The sequence below is a fragment of the Alternaria arborescens genome (assembly GCF_004154835.1).
Source record: "Alternaria arborescens strain FERA 675 chromosome Unknown contig_3, whole genome shotgun sequence".
NCBI classification, from domain to species: Eukaryota; Fungi; Ascomycota; class Dothideomycetes; order Pleosporales; family Pleosporaceae; genus Alternaria; species Alternaria arborescens.
Genome location: NW_021167858.1, coordinates 1,461,404 through 1,480,956, shown reverse-complemented (window position 1 = coordinate 1,480,956; position 19,553 = coordinate 1,461,404). Strand labels below are relative to the sequence as shown.

General features: G+C 51.4%; 7 protein-coding genes across 7 annotated transcripts; 4 read left to right on the top strand and 3 right to left on the bottom strand.

Moving 5' to 3' along the window:
* Positions 1–1,728: 1,728 nt before the first annotated feature.
* On the top strand, positions 1,729–1,854 carry AA0111_g2009 (hypothetical protein; the record flags this gene model as incomplete). The annotated part of the gene is made up of 1 exon (XM_028647733.1): positions 1,729–1,854. The coding sequence occupies one exon, from the start codon at positions 1,729–1,731 to the stop codon at positions 1,852–1,854; it is 126 nt and encodes a 41-aa protein (XP_028510613.1).
* Positions 1,855–4,180: 2,326 nt separating this feature from the next.
* On the bottom strand, positions 4,181–5,474 carry AA0111_g2008 (hypothetical protein; the record flags this gene model as incomplete). The annotated part of the gene is made up of 3 exons (XM_028647732.1): positions 4,181–4,967; positions 5,025–5,133; positions 5,408–5,474. 3 exons carry the CDS (start codon positions 5,472–5,474, stop codon positions 4,181–4,183), a joined length of 963 nt encoding a protein of 320 aa, XP_028510612.1.
* Positions 5,475–8,993: 3,519 nt separating this feature from the next.
* Positions 8,994–12,073, bottom strand: AA0111_g2007 (hypothetical protein; the record flags this gene model as incomplete). Its single annotated transcript, XM_028647731.1, has 2 exons — positions 8,994–10,211; positions 10,271–12,073. The coding sequence occupies 2 exons, from the start codon at positions 12,071–12,073 to the stop codon at positions 8,994–8,996; spliced, it is 3,021 nt and encodes a 1,006-aa protein (XP_028510621.1).
* A 278-nt stretch (positions 12,074–12,351) lies between these two features.
* AA0111_g2006 (hypothetical protein) lies at positions 12,352–12,780 on the top strand (the record flags this gene model as incomplete). Its single annotated transcript, XM_028647730.1, has 3 exons — positions 12,352–12,387; positions 12,440–12,498; positions 12,621–12,780. 3 exons carry the CDS (start codon positions 12,352–12,354, stop codon positions 12,778–12,780), a joined length of 255 nt encoding a protein of 84 aa, XP_028510620.1.
* Positions 12,781–13,132: 352 nt separating this feature from the next.
* Positions 13,133–14,920, bottom strand: AA0111_g2005 (Secreted protein; the record flags this gene model as incomplete). The annotated part of the gene is made up of 2 exons (XM_028647729.1): positions 13,133–14,672; positions 14,736–14,920. The coding sequence occupies 2 exons, from the start codon at positions 14,918–14,920 to the stop codon at positions 13,133–13,135; spliced, it is 1,725 nt and encodes a 574-aa protein (XP_028510619.1).
* A 633-nt stretch (positions 14,921–15,553) lies between these two features.
* AA0111_g2004 (hypothetical protein) lies at positions 15,554–17,476 on the top strand (the record flags this gene model as incomplete). The annotated part of the gene is made up of 3 exons (XM_028647728.1): positions 15,554–15,632; positions 15,684–15,815; positions 15,864–17,476. The coding sequence occupies 3 exons, from the start codon at positions 15,554–15,556 to the stop codon at positions 17,474–17,476; spliced, it is 1,824 nt and encodes a 607-aa protein (XP_028510618.1).
* Positions 17,477–18,124: 648 nt separating this feature from the next.
* On the top strand, positions 18,125–18,403 carry AA0111_g2003 (hypothetical protein; the record flags this gene model as incomplete). Its single annotated transcript, XM_028647727.1, has 2 exons — positions 18,125–18,250; positions 18,350–18,403. The coding sequence occupies 2 exons, from the start codon at positions 18,125–18,127 to the stop codon at positions 18,401–18,403; spliced, it is 180 nt and encodes a 59-aa protein (XP_028510617.1).
* Positions 18,404–19,553: the final 1,150 nt, after the last annotated feature.

Here is a 19,553-nt window from a genome sequence, read left to right as displayed (position 1 = left end):
ATCTTGAGCAAAAATTTGGGCAAAATAAATAAAGACGGTCGTGATTCAGAGCTGGAGCAGAGTAACAGTTACGCAGATGGTTAGTCAACTTGAAGCGATGCCATTCACACATAAATCCAAGACAAAGAGACGCTGTTTAAGAGAGTGGTATGCTCTAGTTCTAAGAAGTGCTGGTTTGATCTTGATCCCGTGTCGGATGATATGCAAAGTTGGAACGATCACGTTATTGGCACGCATTTTACAAACTCTTACAAAGAGAACGATCCCTTACTAGCAACGAGTCGACCTAAGCCTATCTTATATGGGTGTCGGTCTGCTCTTGAGTCATTGCTAGTACTTGCTAGAGTGATGCCTAAGATACTCAGTACGTCTGACAATCCGGTGTGCTGGCTGATCAGGTGCTGAGATCACTGGTGGATCGTTTGCAGTAGCTTCAAAAGACGTCAATAGACTGTTTGGAACAGAGAGTCTTGGGGCAAAGTCTAATAACGAGGCTCCGTCTTACAGCTATCGGATTGGGAGAGGTGTTAGAATAGGCCGAAGTTGGGTTTCTTTGTGCAGCTTTCTTTGGCCCTTCCTCATGGCGTCTTCGATACTGGACACCTTTCTAGGTCTACACGATCGGCCTCAATTAAAGATGAGAAGAATGACTTTTGGCGTCTTTTACTCCAAAAGCTGCTTGATTGACTGCCCTCTAAGCAGACAACACCCATGCTTGCTTTTCAGCTCGGGCATGTCTCCTGAGAAAGGTGTTTACCGTACATGGGCGGTCACTCCTCTGCCATGACCAACGCCTTACTTTGACCTGGTCTAGGCGCAGCAGTAGGTAGTCTTCGGGGAAAGCCGAAGCCTTGTGTACTACCGACTATTCGAGAAGGATACGAATGGGTGAATAAGCGACTGGAAGGAATCTTCAATGGGACCCATGCTATCACGCCGCTTTACAGCAACAAAGGAAGATTCGGCTGCATATCGAAATCTTACCAAGCGGTGTGTGCGCAGACTACTTTGCGGACACATGTTACCGCAGACTCCACATCATGGCATGCACGCGCCTCAACACCAACACACAAAGCTCACGATAGTGCGGTTTGTAACACCCGAGGCTCGGGCGAAGCTGATACGAGGGATCAGCTTCCCGAGGTCTCATCGACAGGTACTGCCGCCCCCAGCCACGCACGCTAGTCCTGACCATGGTGTGATACCTGCGCCAAATGCGAAATTCCTGCTAGTAAACGGAAAAAAACTTTTTCTCCATGTTTTTGTGTACAAACTTCCTGGCTGTTGGTGGGCCGGGCATACTAGGCGGAAAATTCTCCGTAGGAAAACTGACAGAAAACGTGGTTGTGTAAGGAGATACGTCGGACTAGGATCTACCCAGCTGGTGCAAATGGTACGCTCTAGAAGTTCTCTTCCGTCAAATTTTCGCTGCTTTGCTCGAACGACTTCAGGGCTCCTTTCTTCCGTGCTAGAAGTTTCCTGCACAACATGTGCTGCCTCGGTGCGGGTCGGCGCGAGGTTCTGAGCGGATCCGTATGCACAATCAGTTTTGAGCTTGCTGCTTTTGGAGGCGTCGGCCGACACAACAACCTGACGGTTGCGTGTCGGGTTTCAAGATCTCGTTGTTGTGTCGAAGGAAGCTGGCAACTTGAATTAATGATGCGGAACACCGTATAGTGAAAAGGGAGTGCTTGGCAATCCGCGGAAGCCGTTGATCAAGCGATCGACATGAAACCTACCGATCTTGGTAAGGTCGTAGATCTCCTGGACTGGAAGGACAAGATTCCGCTCCCGGCGCGCGAGGAAGGCGTGTCCGAGTCCGAGGAATCCGGCTTGACAGCGAACGTGTCATAGACCCTGGTTCCCGCCCTGACCGTTGACGGCATCATCATGTGAACCAGCTTATCGAAGCCGGCAAGTCCAGACCTCGATCAGTGAACATTGCTGATGATGCAAACGACCTCGGAAGGGAAGGAACGGTTATCGCAAGTTCCAGGGGGAGGGGAAAATGAGGAGATGACCATAGCTGGTCACAACTACTGTATGCACGTGGCTGATGATGTGGCTCGATTATGCTTATCTTATCACCGTCTACTATGTCCGCTCCGCCCCAGATGATCAACAACAAATCATAGTCCGTTCTTATTGGCAAGGTATCAACGATCATTCCGTGTTCTCGTAGGCCGGCTTCCTAGGCGGCCCATACCTGTATCGGCGCGAGCTGGATGAGAAGTGTTTATCGCGGAATCTGATTACAGACGAATGACATCAGCAATAGGCATTGATTATATGTGTTTGGGTAAGTTTTAGTGACAATATGGTGTTTATCGAGCAGCACCCAGGACGTGCATGCGCGGATCATGTTGGCGTAGATGATCTGATCGTCAGATCGGGGTTGCCTGAGGCGCGCCCTATTTCCCTGTTTGAGCACCAAATTCCTTGATTGGCAATAAAGGATCAGGAACAGACAGACATGAGGCGTTGCCAGGGAAGACGCGGCACAGAAATAAACAAGCAGCTGAGTTGGCATGCCAGCTCAGCAATAATCACCATGACACGTTATGGCAACATGCTCCAAACTTGAGAAGCAGGGTCTTGCTTCATGTGAGCGGATTGCTTAGAGCGAGCTACGCGCGAGTTAGATTCGCACATGTCTCACCAAGACTCGCGAACCACAGCGCAGCATTGCATGCCGGACTAAACTGAGGCCGCCAACGGACATGTGTAGCAAAAGCAAATCGTCGATGGTTGTACGAATACTCTGAATCTGAATCGTTTCGTTGACCAAACAAATCGAAACATGATGAAACTCGAAGATGTTGCGCATAGATATATTTTGTGTCGATATTTGATACCGACTTTGACCTGAGATTTGATCATTTCAAATGCCATGCTGATGTTTCGAGACAACCGGTCAGCCCCGGTATCGCCGCGACACGGTGGGTGGAGCGTGGGGAAAAGGAGAGATCAGCGCTGTAACTTCCGCCTACAACTTGTGACAGTGTGGAGACGGGAGACCATGCTCAGATCAAATCTTGCGAGGGTCCAGAAGGTCTCGACAAGTGGGTTCTGCGACGAGATACCATGGTCCGCTCATCAAGACAGCTGTCAAGTGCATCGAAATGTGAGTGTGAGTGGATAATGCGTATCCGCGTGAGACGGATCATGGCTCCCTGATGATCCGCTCCATGGTCTGGCTCACATGCCCGCGTTTCGACCGAGCGGAACAAAACGTGACCGTCCGTACTGCGAGCTCCTGTTGTGTCCGATCGGGCACGTCCAAACTCCGAACCTCCCACCCGCATACGTATACGCATACTTTTCGGACAAGGACACGAACAAAGGCCGAGTTGAGCCGGCTGCGTGTGTGGCATGCTTTGCATAGGCCGTTTCTTCCAAGGCAGAAGTTCTTGGAGGATTGACGGTGCGTGGGGCAGTGTGGTCAGTGTACGCAATCAAGTTCGCATCGCCTTCTTTCTGTATGCGGGGATACGACGTTGATTGACCGGAAGTGTACTTTCATCAGGCAGGCGTTGCGAAGGCGATGCGAAAGCGTCGCTCCGCCATGCGAGAGGCTCGCTCGGCGAAAAGCAGCCGTGGCCGCGACGCGAGGTGCCCGCCCTATGCGGGAGGCATGCGAGGGCCAGGGTCTGACGCACTGGCCAAAAGTCGGTCAACCCTAGAATTTCCCAGTAACACATGTGTGACTGCGCATATTGGCAGACAACTGTAATGCGTGGGGTTTTTGTACTATGTGCTGGTGACAGTTCATCAGTCATGCATGGCAAGTTTGCCTGTGACCCGATAGGATGTGATTAGCATGCAGAGTACAGCGATAGTAGAGCATCACCTGAAGAGAGTGTGGAGATTGTTTTTTGTGGGTGTAATGATCATCATTGAAAATCTAGCTATAGGCGGGAGTCTCGACCATCGCCTTCGGGAGACTTCGAACCGCTCGCGACCAATGTCCCAAATCCTCCTATCCCATATCCATGCAACATTTCAGAGTAGAGTAGCTTCCTGATATCTTCGTGAAGATCCCAACCGCCCCTGCGGTATATGCCAATAAAATAAAACCAAAGGATATAATGCTCAAATGCCACGCTATGCTGTAAAGGACACGCTCGCTGAAAATGCTAGATCAAAAATCAAAAGGTCAGAACACATTGAATGTGCTGGCCTAATAACTTGAGATGAGCGGGGCGGTGGTATCCATGAACAGCGGATGATCCTCGATGTCTTGCGAGGCTGGCTTTGCGTCGTAGAAGGTTGTTGTAAGCATGGCCTCCTTGTCGGAGAAGTTGAAAGACGCTTGTGGGGGAGATGTAGGTGGTGACTCGTCATCGGACTCTTCTTCGTAGGTGAGCTCGGGTGGTGATTGTAGTTGCGATGGCACTCGAGTAAGAGCGAGCTCCGAGTCGTCCTCCATGTCGTCGTAGAATTCGTCCTCATCCTCGTCGTCATCGACCTCCATTGTGCTGATCTGAACTGGTGACTGAGCGATGCGGCGAGGCAGGGGGATCATGTCAAAGTCGTCTTCGTTCTCAGAGTCCGAGTCGGACTCGTCGTCGTCGTCTTCCTCCTCAGCAATGCTGTCGGCCCATTGAATGTGGCGGGGCTCTTCGGACTTGGAGGCCTTGGCCATGGTCTGGTTGAACCATTGTTCTTGCTGGCGTTCGGCGTCTTGGAGCTCGACCATGAGGCTGTCGAGGAGGTTTGCGTGTCCAACGAGAAGGCGGAGGTCGTGGTCGGCCCTGCATGCCTCTTTGCCGAGCTTGGAGCGGGCGGAGGCAGCAATGTAGTAGGTTTGGGTGAGAGACATCTTCTGCTTCTTTTGCGGTGGTGAAGAGACAAAGTGGGAGCGGGTGGTCTCGGCGGTGAAGGGCTCGAAGGAGGTTTGTATGCGGAGATGCGATGAGGAAGGCATGATGTTTGTTATGTATAAGGCAGTAGTCTGTGGTGAGAGGCTAAAAAATGTGAGTCAGTTTGGTTTATGACTTGGAGAGACCCGGGTGCAAACCTACCTTAAAGCAGCGGCCAATCGAGGGAAGGTGATCCGAGCGTGGGTAGAAGCCGGGAAGGTGTGATGTAATTGATGGTTTGTGGTAGCGGCGATGATGGGCAAGTCGGAGTCTGGGGTAGTCTGTTATTCGCTGTGATGTTGTGGACTGGTGTTTGGGCTGGTGATGGAATCTGAAGCGAGGGCACGCGTGTTTCTTATGTTTCCCTGACGCATAGAGGATGGATAACGGGTTCTCGGAATTATTGGCATGTTTCCACCGCTCTTGGCCGAGCAGGGACGGATGCGGTGAGCTAACACACTATGATTCACACGACTGCAGGGGTGCTAGCGCGGCTTACGAGACAGCCCGGTCGGTCGTAGAGACTTTCGCCCGCATGCACATACGGGCGTTACGAAGCGGACACCGGACGTTGCGCGGATATACAGTCTGCCCAGCACATGCTCTGCACATGGCTAGCCTAATCGGCATCTCGCTGTTTGTCGGCGTTTACTAATTCACGATGAATTGCATCACACATATCGCTCCCACATCGCGCCATCAGGGTTTTCCTTTTTTCTTTGCACTGACTGCTTGGGCTGATTGAGCCTGTCTGGCTGCCTGTCTGGCTGCCTGCGCTGCTAGGATGCGCTGTCGTAAGGGCTAAGCCACGGACCTCTGTACAAGCAGAGCGGTCAGCCCTGAATCTGTGGCTGTCAAACGTGGCCCCGTCACCCTCTCGCCCAAGGCGCCTCTGTTGCACCTTGACAGCGCGCGCAACCCTGTCGGGCCCGACGCTGCACAATCCCTCCGCGCGACAAAATCACCGTTAGGCTTACTGCGAATTGTTTGCGTTTTCCTACATAGTCCTCGCCTCGGCCGATGTGCTGCAACCTTGGTTTCGCGGCTGCCTAGCACATCGGCGTTTGGCTATCCTCACGTCTTTCGTCCGCATCGTCAAAAGCCACCATCTAGGCCACGCGGACCTGCCACTCACTCTCACCCCCGCGCCCAAGCACATCATCATCAAAGACAAGGCACCAATCACGCCTGGGCTCCGACACTGTCATTTGTCCCGACCTCACAATTACAGAATTACTAACCCCCGTCTGCACCCCAGCTGCCATTGGTACGCGGGCTGGCTTTGTCATTGATGCTGAAAAATACCTTCTGACAAACCCGCTAACGACCCTGCATGAACCAGTGTAATTTGATGACACGATCATGCGCTTTCTTCGCAACCGCGTGCTCAGTAGCAGACAGCCTGCGATTAGGCTATTTGCGCACTCGTCATCGTCTTCAATTCATTACTTTTGCGCTTCTACAGCCCGACTGTCCAATGTCCTGAGCTTTTGGCATCTGTGCGTCAAGTATCAGGCACAAACAAAAAAACGGTGAACAGTGCGTCCGTACCATCCGTCTCCGCTCCGCCCTTTCCCACTACACCGGCTCCGGCGAGGGCGTGCTTCCAGGACGAACGATCCCGAAAGAGGAAAGCACAGCTTGTGGCGCTTTCAGCCGTCGCTTCGTATACCGGATTGCGATTACCGAGTCTCTCATCTCCATGCGCACAGCCCTTTTGTGCCATTGAGTAGTGCGGCTCGCATGGGTCCAGTCTAACCGTACGACTCGCTTCGACACGTATCCGTTGGCCTGACTTCACCGCTGAAGCTGTACGAGGCTGATCAGGAGACCGCTAACCGCCAAATCCAAGAACTCGCATATATGCATGCTGCGGCACCATAGCAACGCAATGCTGCGATGCGACTTCACGTCGCTTTCTGACCAAGTATGAGTCGACTATGCCAAGTGCACGATGCGGTCCTTGGAAGCCTGAGCCACCACATGTTTACGAACACCAGAACCCCGCGTCAACAGCTCTACACCGAGATGCGCTATTGTGCCCGCCGCACGCGCATCGCTTCTTTGCTGGCATGCGGCGAGTGGGTCAGCGTTTGCTCCGCCCACCTCACGTCCTCTTCACCACGTTCAGTCTAACGTCGGTTCCAGTCTTCGCCATAGCGTTACCGCTTTAGGTATTTCATCAGATTGCGGCATATTCTAACAACCAAGTGAGGATCTTCAAGCGAGCGACCAACCCCCGTCTCCAAGTAAAATCACGCAAGCGAATCTCTAGTAGGATACTCTCTAAGCCATCAAATCGCTCAACCCGCAACTAGCCACGTCTGCCGCCAACGAAAGCATTTCTTCAATCCAAAAATGATATGCATTCTCTATTGCATTCCGACTCCTGCTATGGATTCTTTCCAGTCGACGGTCTGTCCGGATATCAATTCGGGTCCAGGCCATGTTTCTAAGCGGATAGCTGCGCTGCTCCATGCATCACTAAGCACGACCTCTACAACTATTGGTTACCAACTCATACACACCTACCGATATTTCAACACTCACGTAAGTCTCAGCGGTATCTATATGACACAGCAATCGTACGAAGAGCGCACACCTAGAGCAGCTCAATCATAATCGCATCAGCGGAACAAATATCTACGGGAGGCATTTGCCAATGAAGATGCGAGACGCCATGAAAAGGCTTCAGGTTTCCGGCTGACAGATCGGGAAGTCAGGAAGTCTATCTGCTGTCAACCCGAACCCAAGTTTGAGCGCACGCTACTGGCTCACACCTCCGCCTTTGTAAGACAACGCCAACCAGTATTTGTGATGGATGGTCCAATTCTAGGATGATCAATACTAGTCAAAGGCTCGCAACCGAGAAATTGTTGACGATGCGCGAAGAGCGTAGAGGACTGTAAACTCGTGCTCCATGAATCCCCATCTCCTATGCTGGTCAGCTTATTCCTGGGTTCAACAGGAAACCACTCAAGAGTAACCCGCACGGAAGAAAACGTAGAGAGCAAGGATCGAGCCTGTCTTTGCGTCGTGATCACCAGCCAAGGAGCCATTCCGCTGATGGCATATGCAATGCTTCCACGTTAGTGCATCTAGTTGGTTTGTGTATCTGGTGGAAGCACATGCCGTTATCAGATTGTTAGTACCAATCTACCAACGCGCTTACGAAGAAAGCGAGTACATCATCTACCCTCCTTAGATGCGGACAAGACGAGTCAGCAAAGAAGGACCTTACCCTTGGGGAGGAACCTGTAAAGTGTACATGAAGATATTTCTCAAATATCTAAATGCGAGAATACGCGACTGTATGTTACTCTGAGACAGCGCACTAGTCACTACATGCATCCCATTTTGTCAGGGTTAGCGACATGTTTTCTGTATTCTAGCGAGTTGTTCCTGCCGTTCGCGGTCATTTGTAGCTCGTGTTGTGGCATTCGACACGCCATACCAAGACCAGCATGGGTAGCGAGTCCATCCACAGATCTCGGCTCAACGGTATCTGACCCCACCAGAACATCGTCCACCACCAATGTGACCATTACCACGGTGTTGATTCTTTTGTTACTTGTTTGCTATTATAAATCATTCAATTTCAGATTTTACCATCCAAATTGCCCGTTTAGCACAGTGGTACTGCGTCGCACTCGTAACGCAGCATATGTTCGATATGCGAAGATCCACGGTTCGATTCCGTGAACGGGCAAACGTTCACATTTTTGAAGTTTGCAAAGCTTCATTTTGCTGGAAACGCTTTTTTTTGTGTGACAGAGAGAGGCTAGGCAATACGAGTCAAATCGTATGGCTCACAACGTTGCTGTATGTTCGTTAGGTGAGCACAGAAGCAGTCATGTCCGTTCATATGAGCCTCTGATTTTTGAATGAGATTGATGTGTAGAGATGATAGAGCCGACATTGTACAAAGCGAAGAAGCGTGGTTGAAGTTTGCTGCCATTGTCCTATTCTTCTTGTTTGGTAGCATAGTTCTTCATGCGCCTACCCGATAACTTACGTGCCTCACACTAGGTGTCTAGCATCATCTCGAGTGTCACCTTATACAGCCAGTTCAAGTAAAATATCTCCATGTCGTAGTATTCTGTCAAAACTATATTACACGACGGCAGCCCCCTATGCTGATGCCGTTTGCGGCTTCCCAATGAGCGCCAAAATATTACTAAACAAACCCTGCGGTGGGGGAGGGACAGAACCGTCATGCAGCACGTTCTGCAAATCCTGCATGCTGAAGACTTGCTCGTCACGCTCAATATCTTGAGTGAGATCATCGGAAACCAACAGTTTCGCCAAAGGCCTGCCAGAGTCGTCTTCCTCGCTATCCTCAGGGTAGGAGATGTGATGCATTTCGAGTTGCTCCTCTGGTGGAGGAGTCAGCAGCTGCAACGACCCAGCACTTGGGGTGATGGTCCTGAAGTACGCCTTTGAGTCAAGAACAACGTAACCGCTTTTCTGAGATGCAAGACCCATCGTAATACTAGAATATGTGTCTTTCCAAATGGGCTTCTGATGCTCTGGTCCGTATATAAACATCCTGGACGAAACCTTCTTAGTGGGGGTAGGTGTGGATTCGTTCTTCTCGAACCGAGGTAGTGACACAGCGAATGTATCGTCAGTGCTGTTGCAAGCTAGTCGAACGAGCGGTGCGCGCTCTAGGCGTCCGATGCCAGGAGTATCGATTGGTATGCTGTATGCGAGCCCGTCAGAGACCATATCCCAGACGGTGATGGCATCAGCAACCACTATAAGATATTGCCCGACGAAACCGAGTCCAGAGAGGGCCGTTACATCGATCTCAGTGAGCGATCGTCGAACTGTTGCAGATTGAACATCGATCAGATGTGTGACACCGGCGTCTTCTTCCAAATCCCAAGAGATTGAAGCAGCAAGGACCGAACCATCGGATGAAAAGGCCAATCGTGAAGTGCGCGGCGGTAAGGTCCGCTGTGAACCTTCGGTGATGTCGAGCTTGTCGTTGATTTCAATTGACCGGTCGAGCGACCAGGTGACCAGACCTTCCTGTTGGGCCCCACGAACGATGACTCCATCGCGTGATCGTGTCTTAGGTCTCCATATCCGTACGACGTGATCTTCGCCGACAGTTGCGAAGCCCGCAGCAGCCGGATCAGCGACAAGATGGAATACTCGCCCATTACCACATACGTCTTCGAAGAAGTGTGGTGCGTCAATGCGTGTTTCCAACTTCCATTGCGCGCTACTTTTGTCGCGTCGCCAGACCTTGAGATACACCTCGCGGCGGCGCAGGCGTTCCTGTTCATTGAACTCTGGAATACCTTCATTCACATAACGAGTGTCCAGTTGTGACGGTACCCACTGCAATAGGCACAAAGTCAGTGTATGTCTTACATGCATCTCAGATAGTCAGAACTTACTTCATCAATCGTCGCAAGCCATTCTCCGTCATGGCTGACTTGGATATGCGTAACTGTAGGCTCCTTGATTTGGCGTCCATCAGGGGCGACATTGGGCTCCGTCGCATTGTTGCGGGTGAGTGCCTGTCGCCCTTTTGCGCGATCATTCGCAAGGTCAAATGTCTGTAGGTATGGCTCAGGTCTGAAACCTTCGTCGTTCTTATTGTGACGAGGTTGTGACGATGGTACAGCGAAGAACACTTCGGTCGAGTTGGCCGGGTTGACAGCCATGGGCACTGCATCAAAGATGCCAAACGTGTTGTCACCATCCCTAGACAGCTGTTCGACGTCGATTCGACGTGATTGGATACCGATGATGTTTGTGCGGGCCTCGAGCTCGGTGGTAGACAGAACAATGACAGAATTGTTAGCCAACGTCAACGCATACGCTGAGCCCGTGGGAGAAACCACAACGTTCTCAATAGCCGCGGAAAGATGGGGTAGATGCTGTGGTTGTCCAGTAGCAAGCTGCCACATCGTGAGGACTGTCTCATCACCTCCCGAGATAAGGTAATTGCCATCCAACGACCATTTGACAGACCCTATCGCATCTCTATGCCAATGGAGTCTCTTGGGCCTGAAGCTTTCGGCATTGCCTTTCTCAACTGCAGCAAAAGAAGCCAGAATATCTTCGAAAAGAAGGATCACACCGGTTTCTTCTCCAACAGCAATGTCAAGAACATCCCTTTGACTTTGTGGAGTCTTGTTTCCGTTGTCATTCTCTTGATGCTCGCGGTGATAGACGTTAAAGGTCGTGATGTGCTTCGAGAATTTGAATTCCCGCCAGACGTACTCCAAGTCCTCGAATGCTGTCTTGCTAGCCTTCGTGCGCTTTCCGACCACGAGAGAGTCAGATGTAGCAACCACGACGTACTTGCCTTGCAGAAGTACCTGGACACCGCGGATTGCAGAGCTCGCACTGCTCAGTATTTGCTTGACTTGCTTGAGTTCTGTCCGGGTATCTTGACGCTTCGTACGAAGTGCGTGCACACTGATGGTGTGTCCCTCATCAGTTTCATGACAATATGTAAGATCATCCTCGGAGGAGTCTGACTGCGCAATGACTGTCATGTGGCGGACTGTAGCACCAATGTTCCATCGACCAGCTTTCTTACCAGCCACCCAGTTCCACAGTATTATGTGCCCAATTGAGTATGCGACGTACACGAGGTGGGGGTTCGTGGGTGATAGAGCATAAGCTGTGAGGGCGCCTGTGTCGTCTTCGGAAAGTGTATTGGCGAGCAACGATGTTTCGGTTGCATAGACACGAAGTGACTTGGCGTTGGCGATGAGTAGGTATTTCTCGTCGGGCGAGAAGACAGGGTCGGCTGGTAGGAACCATCCTCCATGAGCGGGTGACGAAGCCCACCTATCAGTCTTCTTGCTCTTCTTCTTTTTGACTATGCCTGATACCTCGGCCTCGATCAGTTCGTTGCGCTCTTGTCTGTTCCTTTCCTTTCTGTCCTTCTTTTCCTGCTTCCTGAGAGCTGCCTTTGATAATCCTGACATGTCCAGTGCTCCGTTGACTTCAGCCGGCGCATCTTTGCTCGCACCGTTCGTTTTCGGGGTAGACGTCGATCGCTTCTTTGGCGTAGACGCATTCGACTTGGGCGTTGCACCGGTTGCGCCATTTGAAGATTCGTCGTTGCGACCATCGTTGAGCGCAGCGGCAGCGGCAGCCTCGTTCTTCCTCTGCTTCTTGGCCCTCTTCTGTGCTGCAGCCTCCTCGGCCTTCCTCTTCAATTGGGGAGTCGCGTCCTCCATCCTAGCTGAGTCTCGAGTGGACTTGCGTGTAAGAATCCGCAAAGGTGGAAGTCGTGAAGTTCGTGTAGCATTGATATGTCGAAGTTGAACTTTTTCGATGGAGCCTGGCCCGAGCTTTTCACCGCCCGCGTCCTTAGCGCGCCCGCAACTTTCTTTGAGACAGCGTCCACCAACGTCCGGCATCACGACAACCTCACCTTACCTTTGCGCGCTTCCGTAGCTATCAGACCGTGATCGCGTGTCCTCCTAAACAACACGAATACCCTCGAATCACCAAGATGATTGTTCCCATCCGTTGCTTTTCGTGCGGCAAGGTACTACAACTACATTCTAGCTCATGCGCGCCCTTGCTCACAGAGTTCCTAGGTCACGGGCGACCTGTGGGAGAAGTACATGACCATTCTCAGTGAAGGCAAAGAAGAAGCGTAAGAAACCTCGTTCATAGAAGACCCCAGCACGCCTACCTTGCAGCCAAACTCGACCTTGTTCAATACCACTACCAGTCCCGTACCGACACAAGACATTCGCTAACGTGTACCCCATCTAGTGAGGCCCTCGACGAGATCGGTCTCCAACGCTACTGCTGCCGCCGCATGATTCTTACCCACGTCGATCTCATCGAAAAGCTCCTCAAGTACGTTCCCGCCGCCGATCGCAACAAGCTGATGCGCTGCCAAAATGCAGAGATGCAGAGACACCAGCGGTAATGACGCCCCGAAAAGGAGCTAACACTTCATACAGATACAATGCTAGCGAAAGAGAACAAGCCCGCGCCGCCCGGGGAGGACGATAGTCGGCAGACGACACGGACAGGCAATTTGGAGTTTTGGAACGGCATACTTTATCATGGCGAGGCGTTTTTCGGGCGAAGCATATTGGGTTGAACTAGATCTTCTTCCATCCACGATCTGGAAGTCTGCAAAGACAGGAAATGCCTGACTATAATGAGAGTCGCTAGCCTGCGTGGACGTAGTTCCATGCGCAGGCACATGTGCAGAGTGTGGGATTACAACATCTACCTGACGGACAGAGCAAAGAAAACCCAATTCTTGATTACTCTTAACATCCCTTATCTTCACTCCCCCAATGTTCCTCCACCCACTCCGTCATAATATCCGTGAAGCTTTTCTCGTTATCAAACGCCTCAGTATCCTCCAGCCCACGCTGCGCACCCAAGTACTCAAGCGCCAGCAATATCCATTTCTCAATGAACTGATTATACATGAGATCAACGGTTTCTGGTTCTTGGACTTTATTTCCTGGTCGATCGAAGCCAACAGCTGACTGAATGCAGTTGGGAACATTGTAGAAGGCGATGGGCTCATGAACTGTGTCGTCGCCATCCGCACCGGCATCATCTTTGGTGGTATAACCTGGGAAAGGTTTTGGCTCATCCATATTGCGGAGAGGTGTTTGGCCTTCATGGAGGTCGGCAAAAGCAGAGTCGAAAGATGTGAGCATGTGCGGTCGAGACCGTGCTGCTAAAATCTCTGGGGGCTGCAGGAATGCGTTGCTTTCCATCATGGCCAGCATAATAGGTCCTTCGTTGTTCAAAAGTTTGAGTACTTGGCTGGCGGCTTTGTAAGGTACGTCCTTGATATACCGGATGCCACTTGTGAACGGCGAGACTAGGAACTTCGTGTCCTTGGTGAAAGCTCCCTTGAAAATGTCAAAACGGATGGCACCGGTGTTGGTAATCACAAACGCCTTCTTGCCATTCTGGATGCGATCGGATTTCTCGATAGTCTGAGGTAGTAGCTGTTCCTCGATCCAAGTGAAGATACTCTCGCTGTGCGGGTAAGGGCGACGACTGATCCAAAGATCTTGTGGCGCACAGCCGTAGACCTTCCCAAGTCCGAGAGATTCTCTGGCTTCGCCGATCGCCTTGGAAACTTTTTTCCCATGGTCAGTTGCGAACGATTTCGCGTCCTTCCCGCTGTGGTGTTGCATCGAATAAAGATTGTTGTCAATATATCGACGAGAGAATGTAAGCTTTGGGCTCTGGAGTGCAGGCGCTCTATCTTTCGTGCCGCGAGTACTGAGACCGTTGATAGACGCAAAGCCGAGCGTCTCCATATACCGCCCACTCTCGAGAGCAGCAGCTTTGGCGTCAAAAACCTTATAATCACGGATATGCGTATGACCTCCGAAGAACTGGATAGGCGTATCCCAGTGCAGGGAACGAATAGTAGAGAAGAGCACTGCATACTCTTCAGAACGGATATCGACGTGACCAAAGACGATGATCAGGTCGATGTCTTGATCTTTGAGGGCTTCCTTGAACCACTCTTCATGCACCGTGTCTTCGACTCTGTGAATAACAGTGTTGTTTGCATTGCCTGTAAAATCGAAGATGAATCCAAAAGCTAGGATACGTATGCCTTGGTTCTTAGTAGTGAATCTTTTGAAGCGCGGCGCGAGTGGCTCCAGCTTTCCGGTCTTGGGGTTATAGATGTCTAGATTAGAAGCCAAGTAGTTTTCTTTGAAGTCAGGAACTGTATGAAAATATTCACCCTCGGCAGTGTTTGCTTTGTAAAGTTCGTGATTCCCAGAGCAGATCAGATCGATGTTTTGTTCTTTGGCAATTTCGTATGTAAATCTAGATATTGGGTTACGAAGTCAGTGTAGGTCCTGTGTGTATTTAATGCAGGGCCCCACTAACTTTCCTCGAGGCTTAGAGGAATCGTAGATAGCGTTTCCCTCTACTCTGTCTCCGGTGTCTACAAGAAGAAAGTCCGACCCATCCGCGTCTGCTTTGTCACGCATGTGCTGAGCAAATGAGACATAGTCGCCCCAATCGGACGAGAACGACGCCCTGCAGTTGGTCAGATCGACGTGTGTCAACATAGTGAACTTCAGCTGAAGGCGTTTTTCGGTAACCTACTCTTGTAGATGGCCTCCCCACCACCCATGGATATCAGTAGTATGCAGGAAGTTAAGTTGCGCCCAAGGTAGATCACGCAGGGGAGCCGCTTTAGGAGATGGCGCCTCAGGTTGGACGCAGTAAATCCCTTTCAGAAGCGCAGAAAGAACAATAGATTTGTGAAACATGTTGAAAGGCAAGATGCTGTGCTGCTCGCCCCTTTCGCGAATTGCGGTTGTATCAGGCGACCATCTAGGTACTGGGCAATGGCTGGACGAATTCCGATGACGAACGACAGGGACTGAGATGCAATACGTTAAAGCAATGTGTAAAAGCACGAGAAGGCGTTGCAGTGTTGACGAGGCAGATGAGGCAGATGATGCTAGATGTTGTGAGTGTCGGACGGTCAACAGTTGATGGTCAGCCAATCAGGCAGTGACGTACGCGATGAATGGTTGACGGGCCGTGGCTGCAGCGAGCTGGTCCATGTAAAGTCTAGCGCCATGCTTGCCAAATACAGTTCAACATTTTTCTATATACGACAACACCAGCCACCTCACAACAACTTTCCACCCAAAACTTTTTACGCGCATCAACTCTCGTTCGTGTCGCGCAAAATGGCTAGAGCTTCCCGTTCTGCGAGCGCAAAGCCCGCCGAGAAGAAAGATGCCAAAGAGGTCAAAGTAAACGGCGCCGGTACGTCACGCCCACCCAAGGAAATCAGGCCACCGCTAACCAATCTCGCAGTCCCACGAAGAGGCGCAAAGAAGACCGAAGACGCGCCTGTTGCCAATGGCATAGCCGAGGAGGTTGAAGACGCTGAAGACGTCGAAATGGCTGATGAAGACGCCGAGGAAGTCAAGGCAGCACCACAGAAGCGTAAGGTCAACGCGTCCAAAGTAGGGCTATCTGCTAAGACGGGTTTAGCTACTGGACGCAGTCGCGCAAAGAAGACCGAAACTCCCGCGCCTGAACCCAAAGCCGCGCCTAAGAAGACGACAAAGCGCAAGAAGGACGAAGAAAGCGAACCCGATGTCGAAGACGCGCCTGCGCCCGCTGTGAAGAAGCCAAAGGTCGAGCGCGCGAAGGCTGCACCCAAGGCTGCACCAAAAGCCGCGTCAAAGGCTGCAACACCAGAGCCAGAGGCCGGGAAGATCGATCCGGCTCTGGTTCCAAATCCCAAGGGCCCGCGCCGCGCCAAGGGCAAGAAGACAGAGATCAACTCGATCCGCTACACTGAACCGTTGAAGGTGTTCGTCTTTGGCGAAGGTTCCTCTGGTGAGCTCGGCCTTGGGGCTACAAGCAAGGCCATCGACGTGAAGCGACCGCGTTACAACGAGACTCTGTCCAACATGAATGTCGTCAAGATTGCTACTGGTGGCATGCACGTTGTTGCACTAACCAAAGACAACCAAATCCTGACATGGGGTGTTAACGACAACGACGCCCTCGGGCGCGACACATCGAACGCCAACGTCAAGATGCGCGATCTCGATGCGGACGACTCCGATTCTGATTCTGAAGACGAGACTGGTGGCTTGAACGATGCCGAGGCTACACCTGCGCCTGTGCCGGCCGAGTTTTTCCCTGAAGACACCACCTTCGTCGATGTCGCTGCCGGTGATAGCTGCTCTTTTGCCCTTACTACCGAGGGCGCTGTTTACGGATGGGGCACCTTCCGAAAGAACGAAGGCATCATGGGATTCGCAACCGACAACAAGACGGCACCTCGGCCTGTCTATATTGACGGCGTAAAGAAGGTCACTCAGATCGTGTGCGGTACCAACCACGTCTACGCACTTGACAAGGACCACCATGTATGGGCTTGGGGCAATGGCCAGCAAAACCAGCTTGGTCGCCGCGTTACCGAACGCAACCTCGTCCAAGCTTTGCAGCCGAGCAAGGTTGGTTTCCACGATACCTCTATCAAAAAGCACAGCCAACGCATCACGCACATCGCATCCGGTGACTATCACGGTCTTGCAATCGCAGATGACGGGCATGTCTGGGGTTGGGGTGCGAACAACTACTGCGAAACTGGTTACACCGAGAATGCTGGTGCAGACGATGCCAGCGTCCTACAGCCCAAAATTGTACACAGCTTGGAGGGCAAAGGCGTTCATACGCTTGACGCAGGCTCGCATCACAACCTAGCCATTACCAAGGATGGACAAGTGCTCGTCTGGGGTCGCTGCGATGGTTCACAGACCGGTCTCCCTCCTTCCCAACTTGACGCAGAGACGGATGAGAGCAAGGTATTGAAGAACAACGGCAAGGCGAAAATTGTTGTACAGCCGACACCCCTTCCTGACCTCAAGAACATTGTCACCGGCGCATGCGGCCCTGAACACTCTATCGTCATTGACGAGGCCGGCAAGGCCTACTCATGGGGTTTCTCAGTGAACTTCCAGACGGGTCAGGGCACTGATGACGAGATCGAGGTCCCGACTATGATCGACAATACTGCTGTGCGAGAGACAAAGCTTGTATGGGCTGGTTGCGGTGGTCAGTACAGTATCTTGGCAAGCAAGAAGGAGTAGGCCACTCAGGCTCTATCTCCATGGTGCAGAGAATTCCGATGGCGGCAACCTTCTATGAGCTTACTTTTTTCCATTTCCTGATATTTAGTCTAGCCTCACCTTTGAGGCTTTCAGACAAGCATTCACGGCGTTCAAGTTCCTCTCGGGTATCTTTTGCATAGCGGATATCTGATTCGGTACACCGGGTTATCAAACGTATTCATTCATTACGTGGCTGAGCGGTAGGCCAAAACACACGACATGGCTATTAGTAGAGGGCGTAGACTGGGCGGTAGGCTCAGTCGTGCTTGTGATCAACTTGTAATAGTACGATGCTATGCTATTTATCTCTTTTGCGCGTATACAGTGGTGCCTTTCTATGTCAGTTGTACTTTCAATTATAATGCGGTGAGATGAAATGGAAGACTGATGCCGTGGAATATGCAGGGCTCATGTGCAGTCGGAGCTTCAGATGCCTTACATAATCAAACCGTGATGACGCTCGATCCTGCCGACCAAAAATCACCATCACCGAAGCGCATCGATACTACACCCACGACACTACTCCACCACTACCGCAACCTCTATATATCGTACGAACCCCGCGAAACAGAAGTCGCGTATTCCCAATATTGACGAATTCCGCAGCTTCACGCTCACTCCGCAACAATGCCACCCAAGCAAATGGCAGGCAAGGGCCGTACTCTTAACGAGCCCAGCTTCGCGTCTAGCACTATTTCGGCCTTTACAAGCAAGGACAACAGGAGTATTGTTACTGCTGCGGGGCTGTTTGCTGTAAGATACTCTATGCGATGGCAGATATCGGAGGGGCGATAGAACACGATTTACAAGATGGAGAATTGACAAAAGATGAGCGCTGACGACGGTGTACAGATCGGTGTAACATTCTTGCACAGCAGCTGGGCCGAAATCCTACTCCCCGCGTAAACCCAAATCCATCACAAAGGGACAATGCGCCGGCGCTGTGACAGCGAGGCGGCAAATGCGAGCAGCCATCGCAGGGCAATGGACGAACCTTGACGCCATGTACAAAGAAGGAAATTTCATCTTGGGAAGAGCATTGAGAAGGGCGTTCAGGCACGGATAGCATACTCAATGGTGTGAAAGCAGGGTCAAAATGCGACCTACAACCGGGGTCATTCGACGATCTTGCAACGAAATGTACAACAATTCCGATTTTTTTCCTCCGAAGCAATCTCAACTAGATTTTTTCATGACTAGTCTCATTTCATACCCCTCTCGACGTCATCCCAGGACATATGGTAATCTGAAACACCATGCGCCTCACCTGTATCGACGCGTATGACGGTTCTGTAACCCACATGGCTGGAACACACCAAGCACTGTCTTGCTGTCACAGAAATGCTTAGCTATAGACATTACGGATCAAGTCGCCCTATGAGTTTCTTCTTCTTCTTCTTTTTCCCTTCTCCGAGACATAGTCTGAGCTTGACCACAGTTTCACGTCGCCTCCTTGGTTTGTTCAGCTTCATTTACCACCATCGTTCGTGTCAGCTATGGCGCGCGTCGAGTGTCGAGTCGGAACTCCTGCGGGCTGGTGCGAGCATGGTGTGAGCTCTTGGGGGAGCATTTCTTTTTCCACGAGGCAAAAGCTGGGCAAGCGGATCTGAGATCAACCGTCCGGGTTGCTCCGGCGAATCCCTATCGGGCGCGTAACTGGCGTATGAGAAGTATACGCGTAGCGTGTTCAGATACGTCCTGATCGAGCTGTTGGCGGATGGTATCGTTTGGATATCGTAAAGTGTGCCTTGGCGCTCGGAAGTTGTCTGTTGGCATTCTAAGCGCCAGTCAGTTGAACAAAGCAGCCTGTGTTGGTTTTGGAGCAGTTTGTAAAGTCCAATAGCAACGTTGATTCGTGCTCGGCATATTGCTTTCATACGGCACGGTGGCGTCAAGAATCAATTAGCATGCGGCGCAGCAGAGTAACTCAATTGTTAGTCTGCGAACCTGGTTGTTGGTACTTCGACGCGCCGGTGGCGCATGCAGAAGGCCTTACTGTATGCGATTATCTACTGCAGGTACTCTGCATACTGATAATGCACATGGTTCAAGGAAC